Consider the following 20182-nt stretch of genomic DNA (forward strand, 5'->3'; position numbering starts at 1 on the left):
CCTGAGTGGCCTGTTGTTCCCTGGTCTCCTCCTTGCAGATAGGTGTGATTTTTTTTTACCTTTCCTTCCCCCTTTCCCCTGTAATAGATAATCTCTCCCAGTACCATGATCTTTCAGAGATGATGGACTAGCCTTGCAAAGGCATAAGCCTGCATAAGCCTCAACACCCCCACGTGCATCCTATCTGTGTCACTTGAAAATTTAGATACAAACTCCTGCTTTCCTGTTCCTGGGTATTCCTTCACTCCCTCATCTTTGCTAGCAGGGCTGAGGAGCTGTAGGGAGCAGACCTCACCAGTGAAAGCACATTAAAGCATTATTAATGCAAGAAGGCAAGAGGTGATTTTAGAGCCATGGTGACAATTAGTTATCTGGCTTTCACAGTGATGTCCTGCTTTGCTGCCTGCCAGCTCTCTTTCAGTTTCTGTAAGCAAAAAAGTGAGAAGAGAAATGTTGATTTTTCTAGATGATGGCCAAGTTGCCAGTTCAGTGCAAAAGATATAAGTGAATAAATTTTTAAAATGTGACTCAGCTCCCCACAGACTTCAGAATAAACTTTCAGGCTGAGGGGCTTTTAATTGTTAGTACGGATACATCGATAGCTTGCTTTTTTAGTTTCCTAAGTAGTTGATAGCACTGATGGCGTGGTGTGTGCTTAAAGAAGCACTGTTGCCCAGTGCTGCCTGCTCAGACATAATAGATTGTCTAGACAGCTTGCTAGGGAGAAAACTTCTGGTTGCAGCACATTTTTATGTTTCTAGAACATCCAGATTTTGTAGATTTCATGAGTTTTTAAAGAACCCTATCTTTGCATTTAGGTAAGTGGTATGGAATCAACAATTCTACAAATGAGCCTGTCATCAGAGTCAACATCTGCCAATATTAAAGTTCTGTCATGTACAGGGGATGAGGCGTAGCTTGCACTCACTTTCTGCTGCTGACTCTCTAACCATACTCCCTTGGAAAGGCAGATGGTGTCACTTGGGAAAGCTCATTTGATATGTTAGGGCCTTCTGTTGGAAATGAGCCTCTGAGATGACCGTACCCGCTGCTCTATGCAGTGGGAGGGATGGACAGTGAGGTGACCTGAAGTGCTGGGCAGAGTGGCAGCGCCCACTTGCTTCCAGTTAAAATGCTGCACGGGGCAGGTGTGACATTGGATGTCTAAGCTGCCATAATGTGCTCTATGAACTGTATGTGGAGGTAATGCTAAAGGTACAGAGTGATTGTTGTACACAGCCTGATGGATTTTTTCACTTCATTTTATGTCCTATATATTTAGTTAGCTATATTTAATTATTTAAAAATCACTGAGAATATGAAGTTACTAGTTTCTAGTAAGCTAGAAATATGGAATATAAATAAATAAATCAATGCTTCTGAAGCTCTTATAAATAATGCCATTTTAACAAGGCATTTCCTGATGCTGGAGATTGAAAGGCGCTTATCACTGAAGCATCAGTGCTTTGCCATTTTCATTGCTGTATGAACAGAAATCAAAATAAGCCCTTTTCTGTTGTGACACAGATGTCATGCTTTTAGCCTGTAATGCAGTACACTGACCATCCTCGACTGAAAATAATTTGTGATAACTTTATTTTCTGAAAAGATTCCCATTTTCTCTCCGCTGCACGTTCCCACTTTGCAAGCAGTGATGCACCAAATGTTCATTGGAAAAGGATTTTCAAACTCTAGGAGGACATTTCAAGTGAGAGAGAAGAGAGATCTTAGACACTCTCCCTTTTCTGTTTGCTTTTAGGAGATGACATTGGAAATCCTACTTTGTGTCCTATCTCTGAAGCAGGAAAATGAAGCAGTAGAACCTAAGTACTCTGTGTTCCATGTGAATGCTGAGAAAGGATGAATTAGGGCAGGGGGCTTAGGTGCTCCTGCTTTCCTGTGTGTTCTTGATCCCCTATTGCCACCACAAGAAGGTGCATGCAGTTGGCTCTGTTTAGCCCTCATGGCCCATTTAGTTTGTGTCTGTCTCTGCCCCTGAATGTTTTTAGACCTGTGAAGGCTGGAGCTGAGCACTCCAGTTATACAGGCTGCAAAGCAGTATCATGGCACTTGCATGGGATACAAGAGACTGAGGTGGAGGCTCCTGCTTGCACGGGTAACTCTTGAGTTTATTAGTGAACAAAGTGGCTCTGATGGTTTCTTGGTAAGCCAGGCTGCAGACAGGGGAGAGAAAACCCTCAATGGGAGCCTGAAGCCTGCCTCCTAACCTTTTAGGCTGTTTGGGTACTGCTGGTTTCCCATCTTTTAATGTTAGTGTGATTTTTTTCCTGACTTGGGCTGGAGAAACACCTGAAATCTCAGTGTTTTCCATAACAGAAAAAGGCATCTGTGACTTGCTGAGTGGCCTGCAGAAGCTGAAGGCAGGCCAGTCTCTCCCCATGAATTGCAAAGGGCCTGAATCTGACGGTTGGACTCCAGATCTCAAGTCTGATGAGATGAATGCTGCCTTCTGTGGTGCTGAGATCAGCACTTTGTCAGGGAAAGCTGCCTGCCTCGTGAAGTTTTACTTAATGATTTTCTTTTGCGATAGTAAGTTCATAGTTTTATATTTGGAATCATTTTTTATGAACCAAGGTGTGTTGAAGAGCAAACACCAAACCAAACACCCTTCTGGTGTGGATGCCAAGTTGTCACTTGTGCTGTCTGGCAGTTAACAGATGCCCAAAGAGTGGAATGCTCAAGAGAAGAAACTTGTTTACAAATTATTTGTTGGTTCTGTTCCTGTGTGTTGGGGAGGTGGGCATTGTTATGGGAAGTGGTGCAGACCTTGGCAGTAAGTGTGAAGCTGGTTGTTGGGAGTGCTGCAGTGGAGCAGATTTGGCCTGTGTGTCAACTATGCTTATCTGCACTGAGATGTGACAGTCAGCTTTCTGAAACAGGCAGTACATCATCTTTGCCCTGCCTTCCAGCTTGATACTTTTTACTGCTGCATACACCTGGTATAGATTATTTCAGGTTGCATTAGATATTGGAGCAAATTATTTAGACATTTAGATGTGTGATAGCACAGTGTAGAGCAGTGCTGGCTTATAGCCACATTTCAGATGGCAGCCAGGACTGCTGGGGAGTTGAACAGGACATTGTGTCAAGGAACAGGCAGAATTAAGGTGGAAGGATTACTTTGTAGGTCATAGCAGTTCCTGAATTCACTTCAGAGTCATGTCCCACCAACCGTTGTTCCTGTTTCAAGGCCCAAACCATCTCCTTTTCGCTTCCAACCACTCTGCTTCATTAAAGCTGATGAGGAAAGTATGTTTTTTTCTCTTAGTGCAAAGAAAGGTTAATGTTGGAGCTACCTTTGCAAATAATAATTTGTATTACCAAGCAAGAAATATGGTAATAAAATAAATTATTTTGTGTATTTACTAAAGAAGTTTGGTTCTATGTGTAAATAGAGTAACTATATTTTAGTAATGATCTATTTAAATTACATTTCTTATCATCTTAAAAATTAATTAAATGGTCAAATAGTGCGTTACTTTTACTTACAGCAAGCTCCTTGGGTTGAAAATTGATTTAAAATAGAAGTGCAAAATGACTTAATTTAAATTATAAAAAGGTAAGTGAACTGCAGTGTTTGTTCTGAAGATTCATTTTTTGGAAATGTTTCTTTTTAAAAAACAAATGAAGTGGATATTATTTTCAGATAGATTTTTAGTAAAATTAATTTTCTCTTTCTCTTTTTTTCTCATTCTTTTATACTCTCAGTTGCTATTCAGAGACACAAGAACAAAGCAGATGTTAGCTCCAATCAGTTTCTTGTTGTGAGAATAAATGAGATTTTTTACTAAGCAAAACTGAAAAAGTATAAAAATGGTTCTTACAGAAGCAGATGAAGCCTTCTAAGCTCTGGCTCCGGTGCCAGATGTAGTATTTGACTCACTAAAGCTAGTAGGGATTTAAGTGAGGTTAATAGGCTGGCAAATATAGACCTCATCAGAAGGGTGCATAATCACATTTCAAAATTTGGTTTTGTTTTGTGCTTCAGAGCAAATGTTTTTAGCTTCAGACTGCTATAACTAAGAGAATGGTGTGCAATCTCTGTCTACAGGAGGAGGTGACATAACACTGAGTGAGGTTGGGAGGAAAGGATGTAACTTAGCTCTGTGTGAGAAGCTGCTTCCTCTATGGTCTCAAATCAGCAGCAGAAGAGGTGGTTTTTTTAGAGAATTGTGAATTTATGGTGAGAGGCAGGGTGTACACAGCCTCCCTCCTAACACTTGGATTACTAGTAAACAGCATATTTCCCTCCATGTGGGAAGGAAACAACTGAGGCAACTATAGGAGGGAGCAACTATAACTCCATTATTCCTGAGGATCTCCTTTCAGATGCATTTATTATGTGCCCTACTTTCTCTTTGCTCTGCTCTGTGATCAGTATGCATTACATCTCTGCATCAGGATCCTATGTCCCCTCCCATGGGTGGGGGAAAGATTCCAAATCCCAGAATTCAGTTCTGACAGATTTATTTTTACTTGCATTGTACATTTATAAAAAGGGTCTTGTTCATCCTGACCAATTCCATGGAGAAATAGAAATCTGTTAAAGGAAGACAGATCCTAAGTATTTCATGGAAACATTTTTTATTTTTAAAAGCTGCTTAAAGCTGTCTTTTTTACTATTACCCATTGCAACTCAGAAGTCGGAAGAGAATTTTGGAGATGGAACATTTTAAATATTCAGAACATCTCTGTTTCTTTGCGTAAGGTATGAGTGTCAGGATATTTTTCCCATCAAAATCAGGACCAGTGCTGCTGTTTCTAAAATACATAGACTGCTTTGGTGTTACACACACTTCAGTAGCCCTTGCAAGTTTGCTGTGTTTTTTGTGCGTGCATGTGAGCGTAGCTAAGCTTTAAAACCTGACATTTATCTCTATGATAATAAAAATTATGTCATCCTCTCCTTTCTTAAAGTAGCTTTTTAGTAGGTTGCTTTGGAAGTGTCACAAACTGCAGTTGTTTGGAGGTAAATTTTTTCCCCATCTTACCTCAAGTTTGTATAGCCTTTGAAAAAAAAAAACAGTTGCTGGTCTTGACATTCTCTGCTTCCTGTCACCCCCATTTTTTTGTCCATTTATACCATGGCAAACTTGCAGTGACTCCTTGCTTATGTCAGTGTTTTCCACTGCTGCCCTTTCTTGTCTTTGCACCCCTTGGCATGTAAAAATCAGGAGCAGTTATTTTAAGAAAATGTCTTTTGCCTTAGATTTTTACTGTATCTTCAGAGACACTATTTATTCCCTGATGCCTTTCCTCATGCCCTGTTGAGAGTAGGTTGTAGTAGAACAAGTAGCTGCACTTAGGGAATAGAGCAAACTTAATATGGAAATGGCTTAAAATAGTCTTGTACACAAATACCTCATATAATTTTTGTGTACAGTAGATGTTAAAGAACTGATCAGCCCTGAAAGAAATTCACTATTTCTTCCCAGCAGAACTCAGAAATGTAATGAGGATTTTGTGGATAGGATTGTTGTTTGCAGCTCATTGTTTATGGTTCATCTGTCATCATTCTCCACATCCCTGGCACTCCTGAGTACACATTGTGAAAGGGACAGCAGCAGTGGAGGGCAAATCCCAGAATCACTTGGCCAGGGATAAAAAGATGGTGCCCTGTGGTGGCAAAGTCATCTCTCTGGTGAACACTTCCAGTGCACTCTCTTCTGCCTGCTTTGGTTTGAAGGTCTTTTGTTATTCTTTTAAAAAGTAAAAATATTTGTAAAAGGGCATAATAGCCAAAGTCTTTTGACTCTAACAATGGCTGGGTGCCAGGATGCTTAGCAGCAATGCTGAAGATATTCTTGATCCTCTTTTTTCCCCCCACTCCTTCTTGCCCTCTCACTTGTACTGACAGAACAGTTTGTGGGATTATGTTTTAAGCCAAATATGAGCTTAAATGCAGGCTTGTTCTTTTCTTCTGTGTGTAAAATCTTAAAAAAAAGGAAGTAAAAAGCACACATTTCATGGCTTCAGAGAACTAAACTGAACTGTTAGAGATTGAGGGGGATAAGAAGAGCTTGAACTTCTGCTGGGAAATGGGAACAAGTTGTGAATGCACACCTATGTCACCACCAAACTCTTCATTACAGAGCCACTTACTTAAATCAACTACCTTTTGATCTATGTCTTGAAGGATTTTTAGCTTCGGAGCATTGAACTGCAGGCACAAGGTGTTCAGAAAATGCACCTTACATAAAAAGGTGTTTGGAAGTGCACCTTACATAAAAAATGCTGCTCTTGTCAAAACAGGGATTTATCTCTGGTCAAACTAAACAGCTGGGAAGCTGAAGGGGAAATTGTGTGTCAGGAAAGCTCTGTCTCGCTTGGCTCCTCCAGTTACAAGTGCTGTAATCAGTAACGCAGCCTGCAGGCACTCAAGTGAAACTCTCTACTGGTCTCCTGTCCTGTAAATTCTTCCTGCTAGTGCAGTGGAAATTCCTGCTGTTTGGTGCCCGTATGCAGTAATTTAGATTTGTGCAGACTTGTAACCAGGATGAGCTTTAGTTTAGTGGTTGTGAGGGAACACGGAAGGCACGGAGGTTCTGGAAAACCTGCTACCAGAAATCCTTTCATTCCCTTTTCCCTAGAAAGTTACATGGAGATTGGAATTACTGCCAACTTTATCTACCTATATTTATATATTTTTAATAGCAGATGAATTTCCAGAGTCACCTTTTCACTTAAATGATGTTTATTGCAGTAAATGAGAAGTTATAAGTTGAATTTTTTTTGCTACTGCTGGCCTGAAATTCGTGAATTGATTGTTGGGGATAAAGGTTGTCACCAGTGAATGGTCCCGTCTTCACATACACAGATACATAAATTATTTTAATGAATTTGGTCAAAATTGGTCAGAATGTAGGAGATGCTTCCAGACCTGCATGGGTAATAGCTTCATGGCCTGCTGCCATAGGACATGGAAAAAACTTAAATGGAAGGTCCTTAATTCAAATCAGAGACATTAAAAGTTTAAACTGGTTTCTCAGATCTCATCTGTATGCTTGCCTCTCTCTTCATCCTCCCTCAGATTTCCCAAAGTCTTTCTTTTTATTCCAACATAGAACAAAACTTGAGAAATACAGGGTTTTTTTAGTACGATATTCTTTTTCACCAGCCTACCCTATTGTTATTACTAACTATAGATATTTGGAAGGAAGCTCTATGAAATGGAGTAGTCTGTGCCATCATTTTGAAATATTAGCATCTTTGTAATGCTGTTTAGATGATTAAAGAAAACTTGCCTGACATTTTCATATGTGTAGCAAGGACTGGGCAGAGGAGAGAGGCAAGTGAAAAAAAGAGGCGAAAGCTTCCTACAATTTCCTCCATGCCTGTGATAACTTTAAAGTATTCAACTATCAATACTAGAATGGGTTGTTCTGAGGTTAACTGAGGTAATGGCCAAGAGATGTTTAGCAGGTCACATTGTTTTAGCAAATGAGGCAGTGGCACAGGGCATTCTTCTGTTTAGACACTAAATTACTAGGGCCAGTTTGGGGGCTAGAATTTGTTTTGGCTGGTGGTGAGTTACCTAGGAAACAAGGATTAAGCTTGCCCCCAAAAATCCTAAATAAGGAGATGAGTTTGTATTCTCATGAGGATTGTTTAGCTTTGTGTCGTGAACATACTTGCACATGCATTTATGAATGTGTAACTGTCTGACTTTGGTGTCTGAAAAAAAAAATCACAAATGCCTTCTTTTTGTGGTGTCTTCCCAACAGAGGAGGTAGGGTCTCAGGCAAGTCAAGCTCAGGCAAGGCTGAAAAAGAGGGATCACTTATCCGCTTTTTTCTCAGAGATCTGCAGTTCAAAAGGTGGGAAAGTCTTACGTGGCAGTTAGTTACTTCCAGAGTTTCTGGGATAACTTGCAGCATTATACATGCAACCTGGCATTGTAATCTCTGGCACAGTGGAATCTGAGTCAAACTGAATCTGGTCTAATGCACAGCTTGGTTTTGTAATGTTTAGAAGAACTTTTATTCATTTCTTTAATTACAGTCTTTAAATGAGAAAGGACATATTGTTTCTAATATTATAGTAATCTTGATATCTTCTGAGACTTAAGCTGCAAAGAGTAAGTTTCAGTAATATTAAAAATAAATTAAACTGTTTTCATATAGAAAACAGTTTTTTTAACAGTTTTTTATAGCTCCCAACTACAAGAATTTTAGAGTCAAGGCTGCCTGCTCTGCAATGCTGAACTTACTGCATTTTAGTCTTTTTTGGAGGCCTTTGTATATTGCCTGCTAGGGCTGTGGGTGATATCTTCGATAAACTATGCAGATGATAGTGTAAAATATTGTTAAAATTATTGTAGAAATAGAAACTTAGTACTACATGTTCTTCTTGCTGTGACATTCTCATCATCCCTGCTTATCTTGCTGTCAGAAAAAGAAGTCTCTTTCTATAGTTAGCATAGAAAGGCGTATCTGGCCCAAAGAACAGTGAGCTTATCTCTTATCTGCTGCCTCCATTGCTGGCTCGGTTGGGAGCAGAGACCTGAGTTCACAGCTCTGCCTTGAGGGTGAAGGGTTGGGGCGCTTCTTTAGTTTGACTTGCTCTGGGGTTTTTGGTGCTCCTGGTGTAGGAGGTGAGCAGAATTGGGAGTATTTGTAGCGAAGGCAGCGGCTGCCCAGAGTGATCAGAACTCTGCTGTGGCATTCCCTGGGCTTTCCATTTCACTGCCTCTGCTGCAACTTTAGAGGAGGATTTCCTCCTGGGCTCCATGCTCCTTCTGAGTCACATGGCTTCTAGAGCTGTTCATTATGCTTTCACACCACCTTTCAAATACAGAGCTTATTTCTGTAGCACTGAATCCTTTGGGCCACAGCTGTCTTATTCCAGTGGCTTTCCAAGCCCCATGATCTGCCTAGTTATTAGGCTGTTTTTCTTCATTGGTCATATTTGCCACTTGTGCCTGCTGTTGAGACTATCTCATGAATGCAGTGACTAGGAAGAACAGTCAGAACATTGGAATGGAAAGGAGAGACCTCTATACTGAACAGGCAAGTGTAGCAGTAACACAGTAGGGATTTGCAGTAGTGATGCTACTGAGGAAGCAAGTCTTTACAGGGGGAATATAGTGCTGTAAGTACCTTGATTTAGGTATACATAGCCTTAAGTTAAGGGCACTGCTCTTGTAGCAATATTGGCATGTGTGTGGTGGTGGTTGTTGTCTTTTATTCTTCTCCTGATCTTACTGGCCTGCTAGCACACCAGTAGTAGAGACCCAGTGCTTTCTCTCAGCTGGACTTGGAAAGCAAAGAATTTGGTTAGCATATGTTGCACAAGGTACAGTCGTGGGAGAGTTGCATGTGTACCTGCTGCAAGATTGCCTCAAAAGCATCTTCCATCTGGAGAAACCCAAGAAATGGCCTTGCTTTGGAAGAGAAGTCCGGAGTACTCTTCTGCACGCTTGTTTGTTGGAGGGATTGGGGTAGGAGTTTGCTTCTGGCTGCCCCCAGGTTGGTTACGCTCATTCTGCAGTGATGTTCAGAGATGGCTGAGCTGAGCTGTACTGTTCCATAAGGATTTCCCAGCTCAGCTGGCATTCACCAGCAATTTCCACGCCCAACAGTTGGAACCTTCTTCAGATACCATACTTGCTAAAACTTCCTCTGTAGTAGAACAAAAATCTTTGTTCTCCCCAGCTTGCTTTTATAATTTTGCTTTCTTTTTCATGCTTATATATCAGCAGTGCTGTGAGGAAGAGGCATGTACATGTATGCAGGCATATTTAGGTTTAAACACACAAATTAAAATGTTGACAGGGCTGGTATCAGTGCAGCACAACTAATGTAAACAATTCTGCATCCTTTTGTAAGACAGCGGAAATTCTCAAAGATGAAGTAAAGGTCAACCTAATTTTGTGGGTTTATATAACTGCATTTTTCTCTACAGTTTTTTTTCTTCTTCACTGTGAGACTCCCATAAACTGAAGCTGTGTACAAAGCAAATTATACTGCAGATAGCACAGCAAAAGCTGTCAGCTGCACAGAAGGTGCCCAGGGTATGGATATTTTGATTTAGCTTTTCATTCCTATTGTCATTTTTGTTGTTAGCAGCAGTGGTAAAACTTTCAGAATAAATTGTAACTTTTAAATTGCTGCTCTTTAAGGGTCACAAAATAGTCAAGATAGGTGTTATCGCTAATTATCTCTAGTGAGGACCACTGTGCTAACTGGCATTCAAAGGTTCCCTTAAACTGAAGGCTGTAAAATCAGGCAAATAGCACATTAATAAGAAAGGCAAGGTATTAAGAAATAGAGTGTGTATTGTTTGACTTTTCATATATACTAGTGCATTTGTGTCAGATTTTTTTGAAGTAGTTGTAACTCACATGTTTTTCTTAACGGCAATTGCCAATTACCTTTAGTGAAGAGGTAGAGTGGGCCCTGCAGAACCCAAAGGGGAAGGATAGAGCAGCTACTGATACTTGTAGGTGTGTGCTGGGGGACAGTGTGGAATATGAGTGAGAAGCCCTGGATGGGCAGGATAGCGCTGAAAAAATGTTAGCCCACTTATGTGTAGTGTTTTTGAGAAGGAGGAAGAAGAGTGGGTAATAATCCTGATGGGAGAGAAAAACCATGGACTTGATGTGACAAAACAGAGATTCAGCATAGAAGATTTTAGAAGATTGTGAAGCTAACTAAAATTAGGCTAAGAAAACTAAGGCAGATACTTGCCTTCAAACTAGAGAAGATGACTGAGGGGAGATAGGGATAATTTTGATGTAGAGGAGGTTTCATAACACTTGAACTACTAATCTCAGGTGTTCTCTCTCCCATCAAGTACTGAAAGCTCCACTGAGCTTTTAAAAACAAAAGTTCTTTGTGTGAATCTTCAAGGTTTGTGTGGGTCAGGCTTTCAGCTTTTTTCTATGTGATTGGGATTTGACATTTTCCCCCTCTCACTTGAAAATCTGCTGGTTACTTTTTGTTGACGAGAGGACTCATGCTGGGCCTTTAGGGAGAGTCAGATACTAAGAGGAGTGGCTTTAATGAACTGACATTAGTCTAGATGTGGCCAAGAGAAGGCACTGTATGAGCCAAGGAATGACAAAAATGGATTTCATTGGAAGGGAGTAATTTGTTTAGTATAGGCTGGGGTGGTATTTTCAGAAAAGGTTCAAGACGCTCTGGAATGTTTTGCTCCAGTCTTGCATTGGCTAGAGAGGAAACAGTGACAATGTTTAGGTACAGGGTCAGTGTGAAGACCAAATAGAAGGGAATGTTTGAGAGATGCTGACAGGGCTGAGCAGATATCTAAAAGTAACTCGGTTTGAGAAGTTCCTAGGTTTTGGACCTGAAGGAATGGAGATGAAGAGCATTGTCTGTTTATAGACAGTGTCCTTTCAAAAAGACAGTGGTTTGGATTAGAGCCAAAGTTTTTTGTGCTAAGCTTTCCTTTCTTCTCTTTTGTACCATGAGTGAAAGATAACAAGTCCCTTCTCAGTCCCAATGTGTGGAAATGCTGGCTTCAGACAGCATTTGCACATTTCTGTCAGTTCTTAAAAAAGGAGGAAAGAAAATCTAAATGTATCACTTCTCACTGTCTGTCTGTAGTGCTGCTTCCTTTCTTCCTTCTTCTTTCTGGAAGGAAAGGGTGCCTAGCTGGATATGTGGATGATGAGAGGGAGAAAAAGTTTTGGATCATGCAGTAACAGTCATGTGTAGTCTTACTGCCCTTATCACCCCAGTTATTTCCTAGGTGCCCTGTGGGGTACTCAGGAATTTAAGAACAGAGCATCAGAGAAACCCAGGTTCTGTCTGGGAGCTGCTCAGAATAAGCAAGGTAAGGAGTGCTAGCCAGCATGCTGCTCTGCAATCCGGCTGCTGTTTTTAGATGAGACAGCTGAAATCAGGATTGGCAGGGAGGCAGATAATGCCTGAGGCAAATGTCTGAGGATTTGCTGCAGCTGAAGAACTGGAAGTGTAAAAGTCTTTTCAGAATCCAGTGTCTGGGCCCAACCTCTTGTGGCAGGTGCCTTGCAAGTCCTCTTTAGAGAATGTGGCAAAACTTATTTTTAAGATGCCCCTGCTGAGTGCAGGAGCTGTGTATAGCTTAGAGCACTCAATGGAAGTGTGAGAGGTCTGAGATAGTTTCTTTTGTCAGCCTGGGGATATAAGTCTACATCTTCCAGCTGCCCAAAGAGTTGCTGTTGTAGCCAGGCTGAGATGAGGAGCAGCAGCATATTTGCTTGCAGCTCAGAGCTGAACCTCTTTTACAGCAGAGACCGTGAATTCTGGGGACAAGCAGAAGAGCAAATGAAGGGGAGAGTGTTGTACTGTAGCCTGGTGGCTGAGACCCGCAGGCAGCACAGAGTGTTGCAGGTTGTGGATTCTGCATCTTCAAAGTGCGTACGTTTTACAGGAAACAGCATGGATAATAATCTGAAATAATTCCTAGCCTTGGCTGCATTTCATAACTGTTCCAGGTTGGATATATTGCTGTTATCAGGCTCTTTCACAGCATCTAAGCCAGGTTTTCGATTGCGGTGTTGTTGAGGGAGGCGTTGGACATCTGACAGCTCGGGCTGGACTCCTTTGATCGTGTGGCAGGAACAGGTCAGGTGGACTGGCACGGTGGTTGACAGCCAGGTGATGGAAATTGGATATGCTTTGAACAGCACCACAGTCTCACAAAACATAAGAATTAGCTGTGTACCAAGGGGTAGGAGGATTAACTACTGAGTCATCTGTTTAGAAGGGCGCTCAGGGGTGGAGACTGCTCAGCGTGCTCTTAGGAGTGAGTGAGCAGTGCTTTTCATACAAGAGGTCAAGAGTTTAGTTACGGGAGGCAGTTTGGGTGAGTGACTGTGATGTAATGGCGTTCAGTAAGGAGTGGGAGAGAGGGTAAAGCCAGCAACCTTCGTAAGAAAAGAGTTTATTTCCTTGTCAAAGCTATACAGAGGGCTCAAATGCAAACTCTCCCACCTTGCAAAGACAGGCAGGGGAAATGGTAAGCTTTTCCTCGACTTCAAAAGTGGGAACCAAATGGAGGAGCTGGGTCAAATGTCTAAGGACAAGTGTTAAGTAAATGTAGTGCAAGGATGTAGGTACAGAATTATGTCAAAGCACAAAATAAGTTGCAACTAGTAAGAGAAATTGAGAGCTACAGTAAATAATTTCTAGGATGTCAAAGTCTTTGCTTCACTTTCCCAAAAGGAACTAGCATGGTATCTGGCTTGGTATAAAATATTTCTTGACTAAAAATAATGTAACTGTTTGGACCTCTGTGTCATCCTCACTTGAAAGTTGATACTCTGGACTCTTCTTTGTGTCACTTGGCATCTATCCCACACCGGAATCTTGAATTTACTATTTGCATTTTGGCCCGACTGGTAATAACCATTGTTATTTACAATGCTGTCTCTGGCCTGCTTTACATTTTTCATCTCTGACATGCAAAGTGCCTCCAGAGGAGTTCTTTTAATCTCATCCTTCTTCACCCTCAAGCTGTGTAGAGTTCTCTCCAGTCAGTGCCCAAAAAACCTACTGAGCTGCTCCTTCCCCCAGCATTAATAGGATTTCCAACATAAATCTCTCATCTATCAATGGATTAATGTGCTTAAAATGCAATTCACTAGGTGGTTTAAAGAGCTCAGCCATGGGTAATGAAATACAGTACCTTTCACCACAGTAATGCTAATTCTGATCCACACAGGATGTTAGTGACTGCTTGAACTGCATCAGCTGAGTGTACTTACAAGCCCATGTCAGGGATTTCTCACTGGGCAGAATGCAGTGAGCTGTGCAGGCAGTGCCTTCCCATTTCAGGGAGCACAAAGATATGCATCCACATTTCACTTAGACAGTTTTAAAGATGCTTGCTAGAAATAAATGATGGTACAGGGGATTTCTTGTTTTGTCATTCTAAGGAAAAGAGATGATGGGGGGAGCAGATATCCCAATATGATATTTATTATTCATACTTTTCTTCAAACATGAATAATGTTTGCAATGATAGGTATAACTTTGTTCAGTTATACATATCAGATGACATGGTCTGGGACAGGGATTGGTGTTCTCTGCCAATCTTCTTGGAATAGGACTGGTGTGCACACGCATGAATTTTATTCTGTTTTTAAAACTACTTTTTTAAAAAGCATTTAAGATTTTTTTTGCACATACCTGTCACTGTATTGAGCAGAATCAACTTTTTTTTCTTTAAAAAAATATCTCTCCCATTGCAGAACTAATGTGTTTGGACACCCTTGAGAAGGGAGCCACTTGGAAAAATGAGTCACAGTTTCTTTCCAGACCTTGAAGTGATGGGTGTGTGACTTTTTTCCCTCTGAATTTTTGAAACCATTTTTCAAAGAAAGTAAACTTTAGTCTTGGTTAAAAATAAGAAATCATTTGGCAAAACATTTTAGCAGTTTAAATAAGGGCTAAAGAAACTACAACCCTTATGGAAAGTCAGGTGTTTCATTCTCTACTTGTTTTTTTTTTTTTTTGTAATGCAGTGTGGTGAGGTTTAGTGTCCTAAAATAGACTTCTGCATCTGGAGAATACATCTGTTAAGTAGAGGAATTAGTGATTATATATTGGGTCGTTTTTACAATAACTCAGGTGTTTTTCTGCAAAACTATTACCAAGGTTATGATTGCTCTTATCTCTTTTGTCTTCGCTTCCCTTCTTCCTTTCTTTCTTAACTATATTACCAAGGAAAATTTATAGCAGAAACCAGAACTTATAAACTACTACAGTGAAATGGAGATTATCTAGCATCATGATAGTTTTGAGCAAAATAGGGTCTCTGTACTAGTAATTAGTTCTCCTGCTTCAGGTGAAATCCTGTTTCACACAGTGTTTTTCTCATCTGTGCTCAAGTGTTTGCATGATCCATGGATTTTGTAGCTTGCCTCATGATAGCTGTGGGAATGTTGACTTTCTTGGTTTCATGAACTTCCTAAACTTCTGTTCCTTCAATGTAGTTTTGGTTCTTTGGTTTCTGTCATGAAAATGAACTGGGGAAATGAGGATTTGGTGTCCAGGGATGAGTATTTTGAAAAGAATCTTTGAGCATGTGGGGCACGCAGGAGGAAAAACACGGTGTATGCAGGGCAGATGTGACAGCTGGTAGGAAGGTGTAATGAATGAAGGGCCATGGGCCCTTCATCTCCAAAAAGGAAAGCCTTCAGAAAGCTCCAGAAATGCACAAGGCTCACGTGGTTTGGGCTGTGCCAGCACTGGGTCTCACGTGGTTTGGGCTGTGCCAGCACTGGGTCTCACGTGGTTTGGGCTGTGCCAGCACTGGGTCTTTTATTTAGTCTTGTGTCCCTGAATTCTGAGGCTGAGGAGTCACTACCCTAAAATACTGAAAGTCAACATTTACATTGACAGTGGTTTTGCCCCACGTCATTTTATTGAGTCCTGGATAATGGCTGATAATGCTGCAGGTTGGGTATGGCTCCTGGCCAGCTGGGCCTTCCTCTTTGGTGGCAAATTAAAATTATTCAGCTGGATGAACTCAGGAGGTGTCCTGAGGTGAGGTTTTGCCAAGCACTAAAAAGAGAACAGCTAATAAAGTGTGTCTGAGCGCCAGACTGATGCTGATACGAAGGTATGAAGAGATGTAGAATATAAAACTATTACTTGGTGTGTGTATGTATCCTGAGGCAGCCAAGTGCCTGTATTCCCATCTCACTGAATTTTCTGTTAGTGTTAGTCAGTGGAGGTCGATGTCTTCCTTGCTTGAGTTAGCAGTGGCACTATTTCTGTGGCTTTCTCAACTACTTCTGAAGTGTCAGCCATGGAGATCTTCTAGTGATGTGCTGTGTGTTGCATGGCTTTGGGCTGGTTGTAATGTCCCTGTTAGAACAGTAGTTCCTCACCTTGGTAGTTCAGAGAGTCCAGTTGGTCTGAAGTAGGTGAGTAGGCTTTTATGAAAGGAAGGCAGGGACAGCACCTGTAACAAACAGTTATTGTAGCATTTTTGTTAAAAATGAAGTTGTTACATTGCTGTACAATCAATTGCTATGGGGTTGTGTATTTTATTATTCATCAATAAGACTGCTAGGTATTTCCCAATGATACGCTGTTAATGTACCAGGCAAATGCCATGGTTGGTTTGCTCCTTCTTTCCTTCCCTCAGCAGGGGATATTGCGTGCTGTGGCTGAGCATTTCATTGTGATAGATGCAGAAATGGGTGCCACACCTGCACTTCTTGGTGCTGGCAAAGGCAAGAGCAAAGCTTTGTCCTGGAAGTGAAAGTGGTGATGTCTGTGAGAGGCTTTTTTCCAGGCAAAATCTTGCCTCAGTCTTGTACCTGTCTGAGTAAAACTGTAGCAGGTGCCCTGGCATCTTGCCCTTCCCCACAGGCAGCTGCACTGCACCAGGGAACAGAGCTGTGGACTTCAGGTGACCTTCTAAGCAGCTTGGATTGAGGCACTTGGAAGGCAGAGATAATGACCTAAGAGAAAGAATGCTTGCACTGCGGTGCTTGGGACCTGTTATTAGGACTGGAAGGTTTTTGTGAAACATAGCCTATGCCAGTTCCACTAGAGCAGTATCCAGAGTCCTTCATGTTTGATAGGAAGGTATTTTTGAAATGCTTACTTTTAAAAAGTTATCTTTAAAAAGTTATCTTTTGTCATGGTTTGACACTGGCACAATGCCAGTGCCCCCATGAAAATACTCTCTCCCTGGTTTCTGTGTGATGTGACCAGGAATAAGCAAAGCAGGCTCTCACTTAGAAATAAAGGAGAAATTATTAACTAAACTACAAGGAAAAGAAAAAAGAAACACACAAGGAAAATGAAAACTTCACAAATACATCTCCCCCTCCTCCCTACCAATTCCCAATACAAACCTCTATCCTTTGTGGACAATGAAAACTTTACAGAACATTAACCCTTCCTAGAAGAGAGATAGGAGTAGACGATAAAGAAGGAAATGGGCAAGGGATGAAGGTATGGGCCAGAGAGAGAGAGATGTTGGAGGAATGGAGAAGATGGAGTGGCATTTTTGCTGGACTCTTTTTTTGGTGCACCCCTCCCTTCTTCTCATTCTCAGCCATGCTGCCTGCTGCCAGCACATGTTTATCAAGTTTCAAGGTAACAGTCACAAGCACAGGCTGCACTCTCTCTCTCTGTCTGTCTCCAAGAAAGAGGAGAGAGAATCGAGCTGCCCGGTGCCTCCCGGTACTTCTTTCTTCCACCCTTCCACCCTCAGGGTCAGGCCTACCTCTCCCAGCCGCATGGCTTTGCCCTCCTCCTCTCCAAAGAGAGCCTCCCAAGGAAAAGCCCTGCTTTTAACCCTGTGTTCTCAGAAGCAGGTCCAATGCCCCAGTAGCCAAACCAAGTGCCAATATTAAAATCTGAGCACCCATTAACCTGAACACAGCATCCCAGAAGACCCATTTCCTGTCAAACCACCACATCTTTGTAAATACTTTGTTGGCTTGCAAGCCTTTGTTTTCTTGTTCCTTTATTGACCACCCCCCAAAAAATGATTTTGAAATCAGGACTATTATTTTTTATTTTTCTTGGTTTTGTTGTTTTTTTTTTGCAGAGGGGAGGTGGGGTGGGGATGATTGCAAGTGTGTTTGTTTGGTTGTTTAATTTTTTTTAATCCTATCCCTCATTTTCTACTAACCCCTTCCACCAAGGACTGTGGCTCCCTCATGCTTCCCAGTTCTCAATTCCACCCTGATTAACTTTGAGTTGGTTGGGAAAACATATTTAATTCTTCTTGCATTCTCGTTCTGTTGCAGATTTTGACTTGAACTATTTTTGGCATTGGAGCAAGTTTACAGACTATGTGCAGTGTGTCCTCACGTTCACTGGTGTGACTGGTTACATCACTTACCTGTGGCTGGACTCCTCCCTCTTTGTGGAAACGCTGGGCTTCCTTGCAGTGTTCACTGAGGCCATGCTGGGCGTCCCCCAGCTGTACCGCAACTACCAGAACAGATCAACAGAAGGAATGAGGTACGGTGCCTGTCCTACATCAAACACACGTGTGTGCCTTCATGGGGGGTGTCTCTGCAGTGTGGGAATGCTTTTCCAGGAAGGGCAATGTCATCTCTACAATTTTTACTTGAAAACACAGCAGCAATCGGAGTAGACTTTTCTGTCAGTAGGAGCCGGTGCAGCACTGCTGAAGGCAGTGGGAGTTCCATGACGCCTCTGAAGTCTGCCCATTATCGAAGTCCAGCTGGGAGTTCCAAGGTGAAACATGTTCCAGTGAAATAAACATGTGAAACCACTGCTTTAGCCATTAGCAACGTGTTACAGTTCTACTCAAGCTGTGCTACACTGGTAATTAGAAATGGTCCAAAGAGATCTTGCATATCAAAAGTAATAAAGAGGATGAAAATATTTTGAGCCTGCAGCTTATAACTATCAGTGTTACTCATATAATTAGCTTTTCCTCACATATCTGCTCATCACTTCTTCATAATCCATTACTACATTTGTAGCAAATGACATCAGTACTTATTTTTGTGTCAAAGCTTGAAACTGACATTTGCGAAAGTGCCAATGCGACTTTTACAGTCATGACTGTAAAAATGTGGGACAGAAAATTTTAATCTTGTGCCCACTCTTGAGTCATTAAGTCAGATTATTTTTTCACACTGTTTATTGGATAACTCAAATGGTAACACTAAGATTACGAAGGCAACTTGTGAAGCTTTTTGAGAGAGGAAACCTTCACTGTGGTGCATCAGTGCCCTGATCTGTAGAAACAATACAGCAGCGAATGCAGTTCACAAAGTGCTGTGATCATTTGTGACTGTCATCTGTTCCAGTGTTTCATTATGACTTCTCTGCATTTCTTTTAAAATTTGCTGGGATAATTTTTACTTTGGTCAAGACAATTAACCATGACACCCCCAAACGAAGGCAATTCTATCCTCTGTTCACATTGTTTGCTTTATTTGTTTGGCTTGAGCATGCTTATACTAGCTACTCTGAGATATTTTCTAACTTGAAATGTTGAAATGTTCAGAAATTTGCTTTGATACTTAAGGCATTTTCTGATTGGGAGCCCCTTTTGTACAGAATGAGTCAGGATTTGCTTCCAAAATATTGGGGTATTTTTCATGCGCTCACTGTCTTGGAAAATTCTGTGCCTGTGGTATCCAGAAAGCAACTTACCTGCTAAACAGTTTCTATGCTCTGGTTTGACTTTTTTTTTTTCCTTTTCTGTTTTTCATCTGTGAATCATAATGCCATAATAACGATGGCCACTGGTTGTGTTTTGCTTTTCCTTAACTCCTTCCTGGGGATGTGAGTTTCAGTTTTGCTATTTCTTGTATGTGCTGTTAGCAAAAGGATTTTAAAAACCTTTATTCTTTGTAAACTGCTAAGCACAGAATTGCAGAATTCTCATCTAAGGCTACTTGGCGAAAGAGTGCCGTGTTTAGTCCAGAGAAAATAGCATAAAAGCTCACGTTTCCTTGTCATGGAGCAGAACCAGGTCAAGCATAGCCATGCTGCTTATCACTTGTGCCCATGGTTCCAGAATGCATTCCTCCCTCTGGTTCCACTCTTGAAGAAATACTTTGTGTGGCATTCAACATTGATGGATCTGGGCACTGATGAAGTAATGTACAACTTTCTGCTGTTGTACTGCAGTGGGAGGATATTCATGCATGTGTTGGTGCTCTTTCTTTTTATCAAGTTAAATTGTGGTTTTATATATGTTGTAGGTACCACACACACTTTGTAGTACCATGCAATCCTAAATTGACTACATGTTCTCTAAGCATTACTGGGCTGTTCCTCCTGTGAGAGTGAGTGACTTCTCCCAGTGTATTGCCTTCTGTTGAAGGAACTGTTGGAAATACTTCCTCTGAACTTCCCTTCCTGTGCCCACTTCTCTAAGAGCATATCAAGAAGAGACCCCAGTCATGGGAATACTGAAGGGAGCATGTAGCAGTGCAGCCAGCCTACTTGCCTGGGTATTTACCAGGTGAGGGCTGGCTGATGCCCAGGTTAGCTGATGCTCACTGCTCTATGCAGTTATTTACAGCTCAGGGCAGAAATAACCCTGTGTGTGGTTGGTTACATTGTCAGAAGCAATTGCATTGGGGATCCAGGCCAAAATGGCTGGCTGCCAGCTAGCTGTGCTCTTAGCAAGCCTCAGTGGCAAAGAAAAAGAAATGAGTTTCTAGTGTCTCTGTGACTTTAAGCTTAATGGGAAGAGC

At 41.5% G+C, this 20182-nt stretch overlaps 1 protein-coding gene across 2 annotated transcripts in view; it reads left to right on the forward strand.

The window, feature by feature from the left end:
- The window catches only part of SLC66A2 (solute carrier family 66 member 2), a 66076-nt gene that overhangs the window by 25472 nt on the left and 20422 nt on the right, over window positions 1-20182 (forward strand). For both annotated transcript variants that reach the window (XM_063159469.1, XM_063159475.1), the window contains one exon: window positions 17744-17960. In XM_063159469.1, the coding sequence (XP_063015539.1) occupies window positions 17744-17960 (217 nt within the window). The remainder of the gene's footprint in view (window positions 1-17743; window positions 17961-20182) is intronic.

Source organism: Melospiza melodia, chromosome 1 (assembly GCF_035770615.1).
Source record: "Melospiza melodia melodia isolate bMelMel2 chromosome 1, bMelMel2.pri, whole genome shotgun sequence".
Taxonomy (NCBI): Eukaryota; Metazoa; Chordata; class Aves; order Passeriformes; family Passerellidae; genus Melospiza; species Melospiza melodia.